General features: G+C 35.2%; 1 protein-coding gene across 1 annotated transcript in view; it reads left to right on the top strand.

Moving 5' to 3' along the window:
* LOC149542911 (putative magnesium transporter NIPA6) overlaps window positions 1-17,642 on the top strand; it is a 39,658-nt gene extending 22,016 nt beyond the window's left edge. The window contains exons 8-10 of the mRNA XM_089797828.1: window positions 16,110-16,202; window positions 16,342-16,459; window positions 16,614-17,642. Coding sequence (XP_089653954.1) covers window positions 16,110-16,202; window positions 16,342-16,459; window positions 16,614-16,744 — 342 coding nt within the window. The 3' untranslated portion in view covers window positions 16,745-17,642. The remainder of the gene's footprint in view (window positions 1-16,109; window positions 16,203-16,341; window positions 16,460-16,613) is intronic.
* Window positions 17,643-18,945: the final 1,303 nt, after the last annotated feature.

The following is an 18,945-nucleotide window of genomic DNA, read 5'->3' as shown; positions in this document are numbered from 1 at the left end:
AGATTTGGGCTTACAACATAGGCCAGTTGATGACAAATTGCCAATGGTCCAAGCCTAGCCTATAAAATCTCATGCTTTTTAGAAATTGATCAAACTTCTCTATTTTACTTGGCTTGATATCCAGATGTCTGGTCTAGAAACAAAAATCTATGAATCCAATTAGTTAGAATTCTTCCACTTCTTCCTTTGCCCTAGTCTCCAAGACAATTTTTTATTCCAATCTCATTCACTTGTTGCTTTTTAACTCTTTCAAAGGCTTTCTTCTGTAAAAAAGGTTTACTTTGTTTGGATGAGGCAAGTGGTGTGATCTTTAGAGGAATCCACTGTTATATGGTATACCTCTCATCTCATCAGGATATTCAAGAATGATCAGTCCCGCCAGTGCAAATCTCATTTGCTTCTTTCTCTCCAACTCTTTCGGAGTCTCGCTTCTGTAAAAAGATATATTTTTTTTTGGATGAGGCAAGTGGTGCGATCTTTAGAGGAATCCATTATTAGACATTTCATTTGCAGTGTCCTTTCATGGTTATCTTTTATTCTGAATCTCTAGTTATTTTGAGCTACAAGTACTTTGGAAAGTTAGGTCTGTTTTTCAATTACACAGCTAGATATTCCTTCTTTAGACTAAGCATTGCTTGATCTTATATTCTGGGCTAGAATCTTCATTGCCTTTAAAAGCATGGTATTGTTTTTATATGTACTATTTTTTTGTCCATTAGTGGTGTTGGTTTTGAACCTTCTGATTGCACCTACCCCCCGAGATCTTATTATAGATCTCTTCAATGGTCTCCTTTTCTTACCATTGTTGTTTACCTTTCGCTTGAGACCCTCTAACTCTCCATTGATATCGTTTCTGTTGTTGGGCTTCCAAAATCCATCACCTTCTCCTTTATTTGGTTCCACTAGATGTGTTTTTGGTTTTTTTTTTGACAACATTATGTTAGATTTGAGAAATGCAAATCTTCTCAACCCCTAAACACTTGCATGCAAAAACTTGTCAGAAGAGAAGAATGGGGACCAAACAAATTGCTCTCAAAGAGTAAAATGCATTAAGAGAGAATGAATAGATTTACAATTACAATCCTTATAAAAGGAGAAAGGTAAAAATGCTAAAGAGAAATATCCTAGGTTGCATGATAATAATTAATAAAATAATTAATTATTACATGCTTAAAGTTTAGCTTAAGTAAATTAGAGATAATAAGTGATTTAATAATTAAATCAATAATGATTTAATTAATAAGAAAATATCTTATTACTCTAACAACCCCCCCAAGATAAACCTAGGAAATAAACCTAGGAAGTAGCTAAAAACCTAGAAATTACTGCTAGAAGCAAAAATTGGGTCTTGACAACAAAGCCTGATGAGGTACCGAAGCACAACCAAATCTCTATAAAGAGGAGAAATAGAGAAAACCACATGGGAAAACCCTACTCCAAAAAAAGATTGAAAGAATGTCTCAAGAGTTATGAACAAAATGGATGATCATGAAGAACACCACTAAAGCATATAGTTGCAACATTGTGAAATTGCTGATCTGAAGAATCTCCACTGAATAGAACATGAGCAGGTAGAGAAGACTAAGTCTAAAGAGCTGATCAATTGAAGATGGAAAATATCTTTATGGCCTCCAAAAACAAGAATGAAAGAGTGTCTATATGGTCAATGATCCATCTCACTGAAATGCATAAGTATCTAGCCACTGCAATTGCCTAGTACATAAGAACAAATACTGAATACATAGCTCTTTCTATTGAACCAAGAAAGCATTAGAACCAAAAAACCCCCCCTATAATGCTGAGAGGTAAGACAAGTACATTGAAATTGAATGCATAAACTCTGTAGAATGAAGAACTAGGAACATCAAGAACATCAAGAGTGCACAAGAAGTACAAACAACTATAAAAGCACGTTTCATCGATACATCATGAGGAATGTAGTATGAGTACAACAAGACATAGAGATGTGCAAGATCCCAAAATGCAATAGAGTGACACTTTATCTTAGTGCATTTGCATAAACATGCTACATAAGATGTCAACTAGAATCAAAAGAGACATAAGGCTGGTACAATAAAAAAGTAAAGCACATGATGAGTCATCCCAAGTGACAAAAACGATCTTTGGACTAAAACAACCAAGATATCCACCAGAGTGCAAAAATGCAAAAAATTGAATAGGATGCAATTGGAGTAGAATCTGGAAAAACAACTAACATCACTCAAAAGAGCACATAACAAGCTTTCCAACGATATAAAGTTTTCCCAAAATGGAGATCGGATGCTCAAGATGTCTCCTAGAGTGCAAAATAGAACCCCTAACTTTGATAGTGAAAAAAGCAAAGTTGCATGGATATGGATACGGATACAAATACCAATATGGTATTGGGTACAGAGATGACCATTTTTTAAGACCACCAATATGGATACGGCTGGACACAACATTAATAAATAAAACATACACATATTTAACATAGTTTAGGAGCTTTTTATCACTTCAAAAACGATATTGACACATAAATATTTATAAGTTAATTTAACACTTCACAATATGTGAACATAGTAGAGTTGAATTAGAAGATAACCCAAAAAGTGGGTCGCTGAAATAGAAAACATTTTATTTGTCTTTCTCATTTGGTGTAAGTTTTTTTTAAACCTTTTTTTAAAAATTGCTTTAATAAAGTTTTTTAAAAATCAAATTTGGGAAGATTTACGTCAAATCTTTTAAAAAATCAAATCCCATAGTATTTGGCATGGTTGGAAAATCAAATTTTTTTATGTAGACATGGGTACAATATGTGACATGTATCTAGGCAATATCGGATACGTTTCCAAATTGGGTATGGGGATACGAGCGCCCAAGGAAGGACAGAGGAGTTTCTGGCAACTCTAGAAAAAAGCCATAAAAAATGTCAAAATTGAAAAATACTTGCACCACAATGATGGGCTTAGAATCAGCTTTTTGGTGGTTTCTTGTTTGTGGAAAGCATAGTCCATATGCTCAAGGGCAAACTAAGCCACAAGGGCAAACATGTGTGATGATGTAGGCACTGATATTAGCAAGTGACGAGCCCAAATTTTAAAGTCGAATGATTGTCAAGGAAAAATAATGCCAGAAACAGAAAAAAGGTGCCAAAAAATCTCTGTTCACCAGAAAAAGACAAGTTGTCAGAAAAAACATCGTCCTAAAAATTTGACTGATGCTGGAAAAAATATTTCGGGTGGTCATAAATGTGCATGTCAACAAGAAAACACCAAAAATATGGGATAAACTACGATGACCAATATTGCACATTAAAACTCCAAAACCATTGAAATTGTGGTATAAACAACCCCACCTATTGACTAGCACTGGCGCTAAGATCGAGGCAAGCCAATAACGCATGTGTAGGTGGGAGTACATGTCGGGCTTGGAAAAAATGCCGAAGATGGCCACATGTTTGCATGTGAGTTGGCCGTGAGAGCGTGCCTGTCGCAGGGGGCAGTAGTTGTCCCAAGGCATGAGGACCACAAAAGAAAGACCCACACACCTTTAAAAAAGGCTGTGATAAGCGCATGGGAGTATAGAGCTGTGGGGGTAGACTGCACATGGAGAGTGAATTGCAGCATAGGACTTCGGGTAGCGTACGGGCTTTTGGAAAACAAGCAGGCCATTGAGGTGGTCTACATTGTAGGCTAGGGTCCTTGTGCATGGGCAGAGGAGTAAGTAGGGCCCACAAGTACCCTGTGGGTACCTTGGAAAAAAATTGCCCCCCAATGTGTGCAGGAGACCCAAAACAAAGAATGCTTCCTTTTTTTTTTTTGATTTAAAACAAAAATCTTTGCGCAAAAAAAATCACTGCATATCATTTTCAATCATTTTTTGGTTAAAAAATAAAAATCATCGTCTATTGATGTGCACCTAGGTCATACAGCTTGGGCCAAATTGTTTTTGTCTTAGAATGCAACGTTGTCTAAATTGGGCATATTTATATGAAAATGGGGGTTTTTGGATGCTCTAAGCTCCATGATGATGCCTATTTGGGCTCAAAGTGACCCAAAATGAAGGTCCCCCTAGATCGAATAAAAAAACCTTCGAAAACTGAAACCCTCAAAAAATCCAAAATTCTTCAAGATCAGGAACAAGCTGTAACAGGCCCGACTTTGATACCATGTAGGTTTGAGAAATACAATCTTCTCAACCCATGAACACCTGCATGCAAAAACTTGTCAAAGAGAAGAATGGAGACCAGACAAATTGCTCTCAAAGAGTAAAATGCATTAAGAGAGAATGAATAGATTTACAATTACAATCCTTATAAAAGGAGAAAGGTAAAAACTATAAGTTAAAAAATCTGAAGGGAAATATCCTAGGTTGCATGATAATAATTAATAAAAAAACTAATTATTATATGCCTAAAGTTTAGCTTAAGTAAACTAGAGACAATAAGTGACATAATAATTTAATCAATAATGGTTTAATTAATAAGAAAATATCTTATTACTCTAACACATTAGGCATTCCTGAGTGTGGTGGACAAATTCATGGTAGCCTTTGCTGTAGAACTATGTGGACTGCTATTTAGTTGGTTGCAACTATTCCAAATTCCCAGCCTCTAGAGCTGAAATAGGTTGAACTAGGTGTTGCCTCCCAAAATCGCAGATTGGAAATCCAAGAGCTTGCCACTTCTCCTGTAGGATCTCTCAATCAAATTTTGGCCAACGAACGGAAATTGCTTAGATTCCCCTGCACTTCGGGCTCCGCTACACCTAGGCGGGTAAACCTTTACCTTAACACTGATTGCCTGGTTCAAGACTTTTCTATAGTGGATTTAAACTTCTGGAGTTCTCCGGCTGGCAAGGTCCTCGAACTCAATAAAATTGAAACTGGATGCTGAATAATGGTTAAATGTTTTGAACAATTGAATAATAATTAATTTGATGCTTGCAGGAGGAATGTATAGATTTTCTGACTTCAATAAAAAGACCAGTGCCTTCGCTCATCTGGGCGATAGAGTCAACTTCAGTGAACTTTTACATACAACTTCATCATGTTCAATGCACTTGTACTGCCAATAATTTTGATAATCTAGAAGCGACAGACCAATTATGATGCAATCTTTAAATTAGTCCAGATTGAATTTTAACTCCACTGAGACAAATTGGACACAGCTACGGAAACAATTAAATATTTCACAACACCTATGATGATCAAATTTAAAATGCTAACTGACCATGTCCACTTATCTGATAACAAAATCATATACAGAATTTTAAAATATAATTATAAAAGACGATTCGCCTGCAGTTTAAATCTCCATGCCATTAAAGGTAAACAAAAGACATTTTATTTTATTGAAAATAAAATAATGGCATTTTTATTACAAAATCATAATATAGCCCTTATTCCTCCGTACAATAAAAATATAAAATGCTTCTCCTTATAAAATGACTTCTATCTTTCTCCTCTTTATATCTTAATAATATAGAGACATGACTTTTCAAAGTCAAAGAGTCATATTATTAAAAATAGGTAACTACACCCATTTGATAATGATTCCTTTTTAATTTAATCGCACCACTTTAAATAGTTTTCTTAAATATACTTTTGGAGCCTCTTTTAAATGTTAACTTTATTAAAATTGTATGTTATTTTCAAATGCCGATAGGCCAAGCAATATGTTTGTTTTCTAAATAAAACTTTATCTTCACGCATCGCACGTTTAATAATTTGGTGGACAATTTCCTTACTCCCGAGATATTGTCTTCTGCTGGTTCCTTCAATTTTTTATACTGCCAGACGTAGGAAAAATTTCCACATACTCTCTGCTTCAGGTGCCATTTTGCCAAATATGTTTGGTATTTATTTTTAATAATCTCAAAAAACTTTATTCGCGTAGAACCGTCTTCAAATGTGCGGAATTTGCAGATTTAATATTTTCCCTCTTGTTATGAGGCTTTATCGCACATCATGCATATTATGTGTGACTTTATCGCTCCCTGTTACAACCTTACCGTGTCAAACATTGCTTCGCAGATAGTGTTCATCCATTCATTTTTGTCTTCTAATGCTGCAGGAAGGCTTGATTTTGAACAGTGATCAAGGCATCCGAGTATGCCCACACCCACACCCATCTTCGTATATTATCTTTCTGGTGCATGCTGTTTTAGATAGCATTGTGTGGTGGTGCTGCCTTCATCAAATGACATCTTCAAGGAAATATCTCATGATGTTATCACACATATGTGTTTAGAAATCAATATAAAAGATAATTCATCCTGATATCAGGCATTGGCTGAATGGCTATGCAAAAGAACTGTGTCACACACCATTAATAGAGGCTCTAATACAGTAGTCCTACGTTCAAATTGTTTTCAACTACAGTGCTCTCCGTTTACAATGATGCCTCAGATTTTGTCAGAAATAATTAAAAAAAATGCTGAACCATCTTCCACTATTAAAAGCAAGTATCATGGGTGCCAATTCACCCACACGATCCTGGAGATTCCATAACAATGATGCTCGCCCAGCAGTATAAGTAAAAAGATAACCAAGGCTATTGTCCTCAAGAAGTGTATTTTGAATCGATGTAGATGCTCCTTATTATTCTCTCATACGCTCCGATAAATTCATATATAGCCATCTGCTATAAATATTTGAAAAGCATGATCTGAATTTTATATTCTTGGCTTGTTCTCAACTTATCTTCCACTGGTAGTGACTCACAACATTCTTTCCTTTAGAAAGTTTCAATGATAATATTTTGGCCTCGAACTATTGATTCTGCTGTAGCATTTATAATTTTAAACTCAAGCCTTTATAATATTCATATGGATTTCAGAAACAGTTCTGATCAAGTCCATATTTGAATGAATCAATTGGCCAAAAAGTAATACGATGCCCTGCTGTGATGATTCTCCTCATAATGGTGCAGGGACACCATCAACTAAAAATCTCAGTTCGTTATCCCCAGCATGTGAGTTTACTATAGATCTGAGATCATTTGCCAGCTTATGATGTTCATCCAACCAACGTGCATACTCCATATCAAAGGCTAAAGCTCTTATAGCAAGATAGGCATCATATAATCATGATTCTCCAGTGTTCTCTCATTTAGTTTACTATTCTAATCATAATTAGTGGGTAAGACTTGAAGATTTTCCTTTTGGCATCATAGTTGGGACTCGAAATTTTGCCAAAATTTTGGAGTCCCATCAGTGGCTCTTTTTGGGGACGTATGCTTCTTGTGAGCATAGCGAGATCTCAGCTATCTCTGGAAGAGCAGACTGAACATCAATGCTGTAACATGATGCAAGGTAAGTGTGGGTGGCCCCGGGCCCCCCAAAAAATGTACTTTGGTTCTTTCCTCTATCAAACACCTTATTCTGATCAAATACCACTTTCAACCTGCTAATTATGATGCCATCATTCGTATAAACAATACATATTGTTTCTATTTCACCAATGCATGCTTTGATATCCGTCTTACATTTATCTTTCACGAAATTGGCAAGTGCCCTATTATTTTTGCTGAATGGAGGATTGCTAGAGCTACATTTTTTATCTGTTATACAACCATTGGAATGCGTCCTCTTCACCTGATCGTCCTACACACGATCTGCCCCATCTTCAAGATGTCTTTCCTCATGTGCTGCTACTCCTTTATCAAGAACTCCATCAGGTTTGATACTTAGAAAATTCTCAGAAGTATTCTCCAACATACTTTCCTTACTACTCCTTGATTCGATCATAACTTCACATGTTTGATACAATTGCTGCTCATAAGATAAACCAGTGCAAGCCTTGCCTTCTAAATGTATGCCATGAGTTCCATCAGCTTCAGAATTGCCAACAAACCTGCTATCTTCATCGCAATGCTGATAAACTTGACCGCCCAAGAGATCTTCTTCAAACAATGGATTTGAGAACATAGTGAACTCAGGCACATCTCCTTCTGCTTGCTCCTCAAACAAAGGGTTTATGAACATAGAGAATTCAGCCATGGCTTCAGAAGAGCTTTCACCCGGATCATCAAGTGTTTCATCAAATAGTGTACTAACTTCATCACTTTGAGAATCATAATCTGCTTGACCAGCAAGGGGGATATCTTCATCAGCAATATACTCTAAAACTTCTTCTCGTTCATACATTGTGTACAATTCTATTTCATCTTCATAATATGACTCTTCAAAATGATCACTTCTCTCATCCAATACCTCCTTAGAATGCACTGATTCATCAACTTGCTCACCATGGTGATTTGAGAAAAAATTTGGACCATTTTTCTCAACATGCTTATGATATTCTAAATCTAACAAAGCTGAAATTTCTTCCACACTTAGGGAATCCTCTTCCTCATTTTCACATTCATCATTATCTATAGGCATATACGTATCATCACGAGCTGATTCTCCTTCAACATGTTCAAAAATTTCATCTCTACTTGAATCTGAAACTTCACTTGACCCATTTGTTATTTCAGTCCTGCATTCATTATCATCTACAACCAGCTCTTTATCCATAAGTTCAAGAAAGTTAAGAAACTGACGATCATATAAGAGGCCTAATTCCCGCATTCTGTAGAGAAGATCAGATGATGGAGGCTTGTATTCTGAAGGTATTTCTTGATAAGCATTAAACATTCTTAGAAAGAATTCTGTTGCAGATTCATCTTCTTGCTTTTTTACATTCAAATATGCATCCAAATGAGATATATATCTTGGACTTTAATCAATTATTTGGAAGAGAAGCATCAAATTAGGATCTTTTGGTGATATTCCCAACTCACAGAACTTTTGTATCAATTCCTTGTGTGAAGGCATGATGTTTGAAGGTATTTCCCGAAAAATATCCACCATTCTTATAAATAAGTGTGCCGATGTCTCACCTTCATATCTTTCCAAATTGAAAAATGCATCTAGAGGATGTATGTATTCTTCCTCCATGGTGTAACATAGATCCATCTCCTGATTATAGTAGATATTCTCCACTGTGCATGATCAAATTATTTCCTTATGAGTCCTTTCCCTCAGCAGAGTTACCAATTGAAACTTTATTGACTAGAGTCACCACCTCTTTCGAGGAATGTATTGATCTTCCAAGTTTTCACTTCAAGCAGAGTACACTTCCAAACAAACTGATACAACTTCTGATATTGATCTACGAACTTAGAAATTCTAGGTAACTTCGCAATATGTATTGTGAGCAACTCTCCCCAGCGGAGTCGCCAATCTGTTGGTTCCCAAAGTCGTAGATTGGAAATCCAAGAGCCTGCCACTTCTTCTATAGGATCTCTCAATCAAATTTTGGCCAAAGAACGGAAATTGCTTAGATTACCTTGCACTTCGGGCTCCGCTACACCCAGGCGGGTAAACCTTTACCTTAACACTGACTGCCTGGTTCAAGGCTTTTCTATAGCGGATTTAAACTTGTGGAGTTCTCCGGCTGGCAAGGTCCTCGAACTCAATAAAATTGAAACTGGATGTTGAATAATGGTTAAATGTTTTGAACAATTGAATAATAATTAATTTGATGCTTGCAGGAGGAATGTATAGATTTTCTGACTTAAATAAAAAGACCAGTGCCTTCGCTCATTTGGGCGATAGAGTCAACTTCGGTGAACTTTTACATACAACTTCATCATGTTCAATGCACTTGTACTGCCAATAATTTTGATAATCTAGATGCGACAGACCAATTATGATGCAATCTTTAAATTAGTCCAGATTGAATTTTAACTCCACTGAGACAAACTGGACACAGCTGCGGAAACAATTAAATATTTCACAACACCTATGATGATCAAATTTAAAATGCTATCTGACCATGTCCACTTATCTGATAACAAAATCATATACAGAATTTTAAAATATAATTATGAAGGACGATTCGCCTTCAGTTTAAATCTCCACGTCATTAAAGATAAACAAAAGACATTTTATTTTATTGAAAATAAAATAATGGCATTTTTATTACAAAATCATAATAGAGCCCTTATCCCTCCGTACAATAAAAATATAAAATGATTCTCCTTATAAAATGACTTGTATCTTTCTCCTCTTTATATCCTAATAATATAGAGACATGACTTTTCAAAGTCAAGAGTCATATTATTAAAAATAGGTAATTACACCCATTTGATAATGATTCCTTTTTAATTTAATCGCACCACTTTAAATAGTTTTCTTAAATATACTTTTGGAGCCTCTTTTAAATGTTAACTTTATTAACATTGTATGTTATTTTCAAATGCCGATAGGCCAAGCAATATGTTTGTTTTTTAAATAAAACTTTATCTTCACGCATTGCACGTTTAATAATTTGGTGGACAATCTCCTTACTCCTGAGATATTGTCTTCTGCTAGTTCCTTCAATTTTTTGTACTGCCAGACGTAGGAAAAATTTCTACATACTCTTTGCTTCAGGTGCCATTTTGCCAAAATATGTTTGGTATTTATTTTTAATAATCTCAAAAAACTCTTATTCGCGTAGAACCCTCTTCAAATGTGCGGAATTTGCAGATTTAATATTTTTCCTCTTGTTACGAGGCTTTATCGCACATCATGCATATTATGTATGACTTTATCGCTCCCTGTTACAACCTTACCGTGTCAAACATTGGTTCGCAGATAGTGTTCATCCATTCATTTTTGTCTTCTAACGCTACAGGAAGGCTTGATTTTGAACAGTGATAAAGGCATCCAAGTATGCCCACACCCACACCCATCTTCGTATATTATCTTTCTGGTGCATGCCGTTTTAGATAGCATTGTGTGGTGGTGCTGCCTTCATCAAATGACATCTTCAAGGAAATATCTCATGATGTTATCACACATATGTGTTTAGAAATCAATATAAAAGATAATTCATCCTGATATCAGGCATTGGCTGAATGGCTATGCAAAAGATTTGTGTCACACACCATTAATAGAGGCTCTAATACAGTAGTCCTACATTCAAATTGTTTTCAACTACAGTGCTCTCCGTTTACAATGATGCCTCAGATGTTGTCAGAAATAATAAAAAAAATGCTGAACCATCTTCCACTATTAAAAGCAAGTATCATGGGTGCCAATTCACCCACACGATCTTGGAGATTCCTTAACAATGATGCTCGCCCAGCAGTATAAGTAAAAAGATAACCAAGGCTATTGTCCTCAAGAAGTGTATTTTGAATCGATGTAGATGCTCCTTATTATTCTCTCATACGCTCCGATAAATTCATATATAGCCATCTGCTATAAATATTTGAAAAGCATGATCTGAATTTTATACTCTTGGCTTGTTCTCAACTTATCTTCCACTGGTAGTGACTCACAACATTCTTTCCTTTAGAAAGTTTCAATGATAATATTTTGGCCTCGAACTATTGATTCTGCTGTAGCATTTATAATTTTAAACTCAAGCCTTTATAATATTCATATGGATTTTAGAAACAGTTCTGATCAAGTCCATATTTGAATGAATCAATTGGCCAAAAAGTAATACGATGCCCTGCTGTGATGATTCTCCTCATAATGGTGCAGTGACACCATCAACTAAAAATCTCAGTTCGTTATCCCCAGCATGTGAGTTTACTATAGATCTGAGATCATTTGCCAGCTTATGATGTTCATCCAACCAACGTGCATACTCCATATCAAAGGCTAAAGCTCTTATAGCAAGATAGGCATCATATAATCATGATTCTCCAATGTTCTCTCATTTAGTTTACTATTCTAATCATAATTAGCGGGTAAGACTTTAAGATTTTCCTTTTGGCATCATAGTTGGGACTCGAAATTTTGCCAAAATTTTGGAGTCCCATCACCAGGTCCAATTTCATGCATATTCTAGCATGTTTTATTGTACCACTTCTGCCAATTTCCTTTCAAGGGTAGGTTTAATGCTTCATAATGTCTGTTACCATTTTGAAGACATGGTTAAATCATAGCTCATAAGGAAGGCAAACAGTGGGATCCATATAAGTATTAGAATATTGTAATGCTTCTTTAATGGTCATCTTAGTTAGTCTTTAGATAATTAGGTAGATTCTTTTTTGTCTTTAGTTTATATGATTGTTTCATAATAGAAACATATCTTTGTAAATCTATACAAGGAGCTCTTATCTCCTCCATTTAATACAACATCGATATACCATAACATGGTACCAAAGTGGGTTGGTGAGATTTCATAAAATATGATGATTTTTTTAAGGAAAAATTGAGCCTCTTTTGATTTGGATTTTTTCCAGAAATTGGTTTTCGGGTTTTTAAAATAATTTTTTGGAGTTATTTTATGAAAATTTTGTGGTTCGTCTACAAAGATTTTTGCTGAAAATTGTGAGCCTAGTTGAAGGTTTTGATTGTGCATTTTCCTAATTTGAGAAAAAGTTTAGACTTTGCTTGCAAAAGCTTTTTGTGAGTTGCATGTTTTCACATGCGCTGTTTTACCACACAAATTCTCATTTTTTTTCGCATGAAGGTTTCTTTGATGGTTTTTTATAATTTTTTCCCTTAAATTATTGTTGGGTTTACCATTTGTCCTCAAAATTATTTGTTTGGTTTTGCTATGTTTTCCTAAAAAATGATGCTTTGTATGCTGATCCGTGTCTTGGATTCTGTTGTCTCGTTTTGATTGATTTTTCACCTCAAAAATTGTTTCTGTTTTTTCCGATTATTCTCCTTATAAAAAATCATGGCTTTTTGTACTCTGTATTGGGGCGTAGTGTCATTTGCAAAAAGGGTTTGACAATTCTCCTCAAAATCGTAGTTTCAGTTTTACCTTGTTGTCTTTGGCTACATTGAGTGATACCTTTGTTGTCCAATATTATGGCTTCTTGGTCCTTCACAATTTACACATCCAAGGAGGATCTTAGTTGTAGTAGAATGTTTTGAAGAATCTGTGACCCAAAGACAGCAATTATACAATGATTATTAAGGGAGGGTACTAGAGTATTGTAATGTTTCTTTAATGGTCATCTTACTTAGTCTTCAATGTACCAAATAGTTTCTATTTTTGTCGTTAGTTCACAATTGTTTCATAATAGAAACACTGTCTTTGTAAATCTATATAAGGAGCTTTCATCTCCTGTATTTAATACAACATCAATTTACCATATCAAATAATGCTTAGAGGGCATTTCCTTTTTCAGCTGGAAGCCAATATGTCAATGCTTCATGACAAGTATGATATTCTTGTAAAATCAAGGGCCTGAGAATACTTTCTCACAAGTTGTATCATTAGCAAAAGTAACTATGAAATATTCTTTTGGACAAAAAATAAATCTCGTAATTCCAGAAAGCCCTCCAATGCATTATGGCCCATGAGTACAGATGATATCAATTGGTAGCTGTGTTTTAACAGATCTGTGTATAAGTTCCCTCATGGCTATTAAAATAAATTGGATTTATGGAAAAAAATGTATTTCCTTCATCTCAAGCTACCTCTTGGACTTTTCAAGTAATTGTTGTCGTTTTGTAACTATGCTGGTTATGACATTCACTTTCTTTAAAAAATTAGAAAAAGGTGAGGAATGGCTAAATGGAAAAGAAATTTGCCCAAAGAACAAGACGTAGGGGCCACTTGTTGTGTATATTTACTCACTGAAATATAGAGGAGGCTATATGATCTGATTGTCAAGTGATAAAGATTGGCAAGATAGATACATAACGAGTCAAGTGGCATGAACAATGTGATGTATCTTTGAGGTGAGAGTACATAACAGCTTAGCTTCATCTTTGTTGCCATTATTGATGTTACCTATAGATGTGTTTTTTTTCATGGCCGCAACAACAATGACAAAATAAAACACCAAGGCATCTTATCCTCTCTTGAGCGAAATCCCATGTATGCTAAGATTCCGAAAGAAAATTCACGTGACTCCAAGGTTCTGTACTGTCAGGTCTTCACATTTCCATCCTTCCATGCGCTTGCTTGGAAATTTATGGATTGGAATCCTTTTTTGATGATTATGTCATTCTAGAGTTTCTTCACATACAACTTCCCTTGGACATGCTCTTGGATTTCTGTATTGAACTTTGATCTTTTAAAGTCGTGAACTTTGAATGTCTTGAACTGGCTCACTTGACACTTTTTTCAACACTGGAACTTGGATGTCATCCTTGATCATGTGGGACTGGAATTCTTCCTCCTGCAAAATGAAATAATTGACATAAGAATAACATAATATTCTTTTATATTTTTTCTCTATTACTTTTTGTTCTCAAAAAAAAAAAAAAAAAACCCTCTCTATAACATTCTCATGCATCTTTCTCTGATTCTTCAAACTCCTTGCAAATTTATCTCTATAGAAAGATATTTTCTCTCTCCAAAACTCACTCTCTCTCTTTCAAAACTTCACACTTTGCCCTTCTCATGCTTTAAATTCATTTTGTCACGCTTTTCCTTTTATTTTTTAAGAATTCCCCTTTTGTTGTATATCTTCATCAACATTTGTCAACCCATGGGCGCACACTTGATGAAATTTGACATCTGGAGAGGGAATTTCCATACTTCCAAATTTTATGTATTCTTCGCAATTTCTTCCTTGGAGAAATTTTTCACCACTTCGCCATTTTTCATCTTTCTTTGCAATTTCTTCCATGGAGTAGAATTTTTGAACACTTAGCCATTTTTTTTCCATGGAGGAAATTTTCCAACACTTAGCCATTTATTCCTTCATAAAGGAGAAGTTTTCCAACACAGTAATTTTTTCTTCCATGAAGGAGAAATTCCCTGACACTAAGCCATTTTTTCTATGGAGTAGAATTTTCGAACACTTAGCCATTTTTTTTCCATGGAGGAAATTTTCCAACACTAAGCCATTTATTCCTTACACTAAGACATTTTTTCTATGGAGTAGAATTCTCGAACACTTAGCCATTTTTTTTTAGCCATTTTTTTTCCATGGAGGAAATTTTCCAACACTAAGCCATTTATTCCTTCATAAAGGAGAAGTTTTCCAACACAGCGATTTTTTCTTCCATGAAGGAGAAATTCCCTGACACTAAGCCATTTTTTCTTCCATGAAGGAGAAATCTCACAACACAACGATTTTTTGTTCCATGAAGGAGAAATTTTTCAGCACAACCATTTTTTCTTCCATGGAGGAGAAATTTTCCAACATTCAGCTGTTTGGCCTTTTCTCTTCCATGAAAGAGAAATTTTCCAACACAACTATTTTATCTTCCATTAAGGAGAAATTTTGCAATTCTCTAACATTTTTTCTTCTATGGATGAATTTTCCAACACAACCATTTTACCTTTCATGAAGTAGAAACCCTCAAGCATTTTTTTCCATGGAGGAGAAATATTTTTGCAATTCAAGGAAATTCCTTGACTTAGTGGATTTTCATATGTTTTCCTTTTCTCTAGATTTTTTCTCAAAGACGTTATTCAAATGTAGTCACTTTTCTGATATTTTTCATGCCTTTCCACTTTTATGGATATCGCAAGGGTGTTTTTCAGACATAACTGGTCTGATTGACTGCCTTGCTTGCTCATTCTTTTGGATATACAACTGCATACCCTTTTGTCTCTTTATCAGTTGGAGCTCACTTGTTGCCAAAATGGACCTGCCAAAAGTGGACTTTTAAATAATAGTAAGTTGTTCCAAAGTCAAAATACAGCCAATCCGAGAGGCAGTGAAATTTTCTAAAAATAGTAAGTTGTTTCAAAGTCAAAATAAGGCCAATAAATAGACATTTCCAAAAATAGCAAGCATTTCAAAACATTCAAAATTTCATTGGTATTCTTTTTTGAAAGATCAATTCCCATTCACACTTGACCTAATTCTTTGACAAATACACAACTTCTGTTTCAGGAGCCAGGTGGACAACACTTTTCTGGACTTGGCCAATATTACCGATTCTCATTCAAAACACAGGGAACTGTAGGGGTCTGAGCCAAAAAATTACCAAGAACAAAAAGCCAAGTAGACAAGGCCAACAACAATAAGCCCTCGGGTCCCTATTTGCAATGGGGGGATGTGTGAAAAGGTCACAACAGTACCCTGTTAACAGAATATAAATATTAGCATTTCACAAATAATTTTAATCAGAGGTAGATGGTTAAATTAATCTCTGTCCTAATGGCAATCATCAATCCAACTTATATTTCTGACGTGATGCATTCTCATTTCTCTGTTGTAGGCTCTTGACACTTTCAATACTTCAGTGGTGTCTCCCATCTACTATGTGATGTTCACAACACTGACAATTGTTGCCAGTGTTATCATGTTTAAGGTATGCATTGGCTCCTTGAATAAAAGAAGTATTGGCTTTTCGAAAGAAGTTTCTGGTTGCTTGTTGCTTTTTGGATATGTTTTCGGCTTCTGATCAAATGTTGCCTTTGTTTTGTTTTACATTCATATTTTACTTGCAGGACTGGGATGGTCAGAGCGCAAGTGACATAGTGTCAGAGATTTGTGGTTTCATCACTGTTCTTTCGGGGACAATCATATTGCATGTTACAAAGGATTCTGAACAGACAACTTCAACAGGTATGTATTGCTTTCTATTATGTTTATTTTAAGCAAATTCTTATATATATTGTGTTCTTGTTTGGAATATTATAGACCACTGGAGGCAGCAAGCTTAAATGACCTTTAATTTAATTTATGTGACAAGTTTGTGGCATTCTTGATCACCCTGCAGGCATCTATACGCCACTAACACATTCATGCACATGTCATTGCCAAGGAAATGGGGACTTGATTAAGAACATGCAAGAGGATAGTTCAAGCAAAGAAGAGATTACCTTCTTAAGACAAGATTTATTTTGCTAGCTGACATCAGATTCTCTCAAGTTAGGATTAAATTAAACACGGAGGCTACCCTGGAATATCAAGCTGTGTTACTACAATTAGTGTGCACTCCAACCTGTATTTAGTTGTATCAACTTCAAGTGACACTGCAAACACAACATCTTTTCTACCTGTATTTCAGGTTGTAATTTTTTCAGAGGCTGTATAAAGTGAAAGGTTTCAACTTGTTTGATCTTCTGGTTTTTACAAAAAGAATTGAATTGAAGCACCTGCTTGCTGTGGAGTGATAAAGGTAGCCAGATATGCACACATTTAGCAATGAGGGGTTGTTCCAGTTTTTTCATCTCACAGTCTGCAATCCTTTGGAGGACTGATATAGGTCTTGCAAATTTTTAAGTTAGTAAAATTTTAGCCAATTTATTTATAAAGTTCCTTATATTTATCTGAGCAAGTATCTACCGTGTCATCGTGTGCTCCATGTATCATCATTTACTTGGTATCTTCTGTGTTACAAAATGCTTCAGCTGGAAATGAGGGTTCGAGTATGAAAAATATGAGAAGGAATTCTAACCAGCACAGAGTCTTTTATTGGGACTGCTAACATTGTCAAGGGAGACGTTATCTTTAGCTTTGTATGGTCAACTAAGGGAAGTGGTCCGTGGAAGCTATTGGTTCCAAGTGTACTTGTTCCTTGAGTTTTCTATTTTGCTTTTAAAAATGTTCTGTGGTAATTTGGCCTTGATTATCAGATATTTCATTTTTTGTACTGTGGATTATGTTGTAAATCTCTTCTGTAAGCTCATTCCATTCTTCCAGTAGCCAGATGGTTTGTGACTGGTGTATGGGAGCTGAATTGCAAAGTCAGGTATTGGTGTAAGATACATATTTAAGCTAAAAATTGTGTTTTTGCTTTTGTTCCTGTCTGGTTACAATCTTGATTTATATATTTGACTTTAGTAGCACCTCCTTATTTCAAACAGTTACCACAGCTCAATTTCATACTTTTAATGACAATGAATGTCTTTTTACGCACAATAAGTCATCTAAGGGTTTGACATTTGTGAATTTTTTGGTTGTTGTGAAAAGAGGTGAACTGAAAGTCCTTTTCAAAAGGTCTTGGTTAGTTGTTTTAACTCTCATTTTTTAACACCGTCATTGTTTCCTGATAAACAAGCTATCAGTAAACATGTTTCTTAGTCTTTACCGTTTTCTAATATGGCAAGAAGCATTTTCTCAGGAGGTTGTTCCTGTTTGTAATTTTATTTTTGATCATGTTAGCCACCAATTTTTGAACGGTCTAAGTTGGCATGATCGGAAAATAATAAAATCTTTTCAGGTTAGACAACAATAAATATGAAATGATAAATCTTAATCACCCAAAAACTGTCTATTGAAATTCTGCTGTTTATGCTAACACAATTGTTCGTACCATACTAGGTCCAGATGTTTAGCATATTGGTTGAAATGTTTGGCTTATATGGGGTAGGTCTCAGGATCAAATCCCACCAAACTTGTTCTTAGGGAGCATCTGGTGGTGTAATGGATAAATGATTGCATTGTTAATGGTGCAACCATGGTCCAAATCCCCATTCGGTCCAAATGAACGGTGTTAATGCTGGCTTGGGTCCACCTTTGCTGGGCTGGTGTGCTCGTGGGCTATATGCCCCTATTGGGTTACCCTGCTTGCAGTATAAGTTGCTTACCAACTAAAAAAAATGATCCATACAAATGGAAGCTGTTCATGCTAAAACTTAATTATACTAATCGATGCATAAACAGCATCAAACTGAAACATGAGTGAATAAATAGATCTTCAATCAGCTGCAGTTTCTTATGTCAAAACAGAATTTTTTTAGCAAATTTATTGATAAAAAGCTACAAATTCAATGAATTTAATTTAAAATGATCTTGCTCTTTACTTTAATTGACAAGGGAACTGGAGTTGCTTGTTAATAATAGGCAAGAATATTGCAGATAGGCTGTTTACAGAGATATACGAACTATCTAATTTTGTAATCTGGAAGATTTTGTTATTGAAATGACAAGTTAATCCACAACTGTTAAATAATAGAAAATCTGTTTACTGTTTATGATTTGTAGATGGCGATTGCCATAGATGGAGAATGTTAGGGGAAATCTATAAAAAACAGATAAAGTTAACTTCGTCTTCCAGTAAAACATGTTTAAAGAAAATGAGTACTTATACTAGAAACACTTACTGA

This window comes from Cupressus sempervirens, chromosome 8, assembly GCF_028749045.1.
Source record: "Cupressus sempervirens isolate cs-2001-9-10 chromosome 8, ASM2874904v1, whole genome shotgun sequence".
NCBI lineage: Eukaryota > Viridiplantae > Streptophyta > Pinopsida > Cupressales > Cupressaceae > Cupressus > Cupressus sempervirens.
This window is presented reverse-complemented; position numbering and strand designations above follow the sequence as displayed.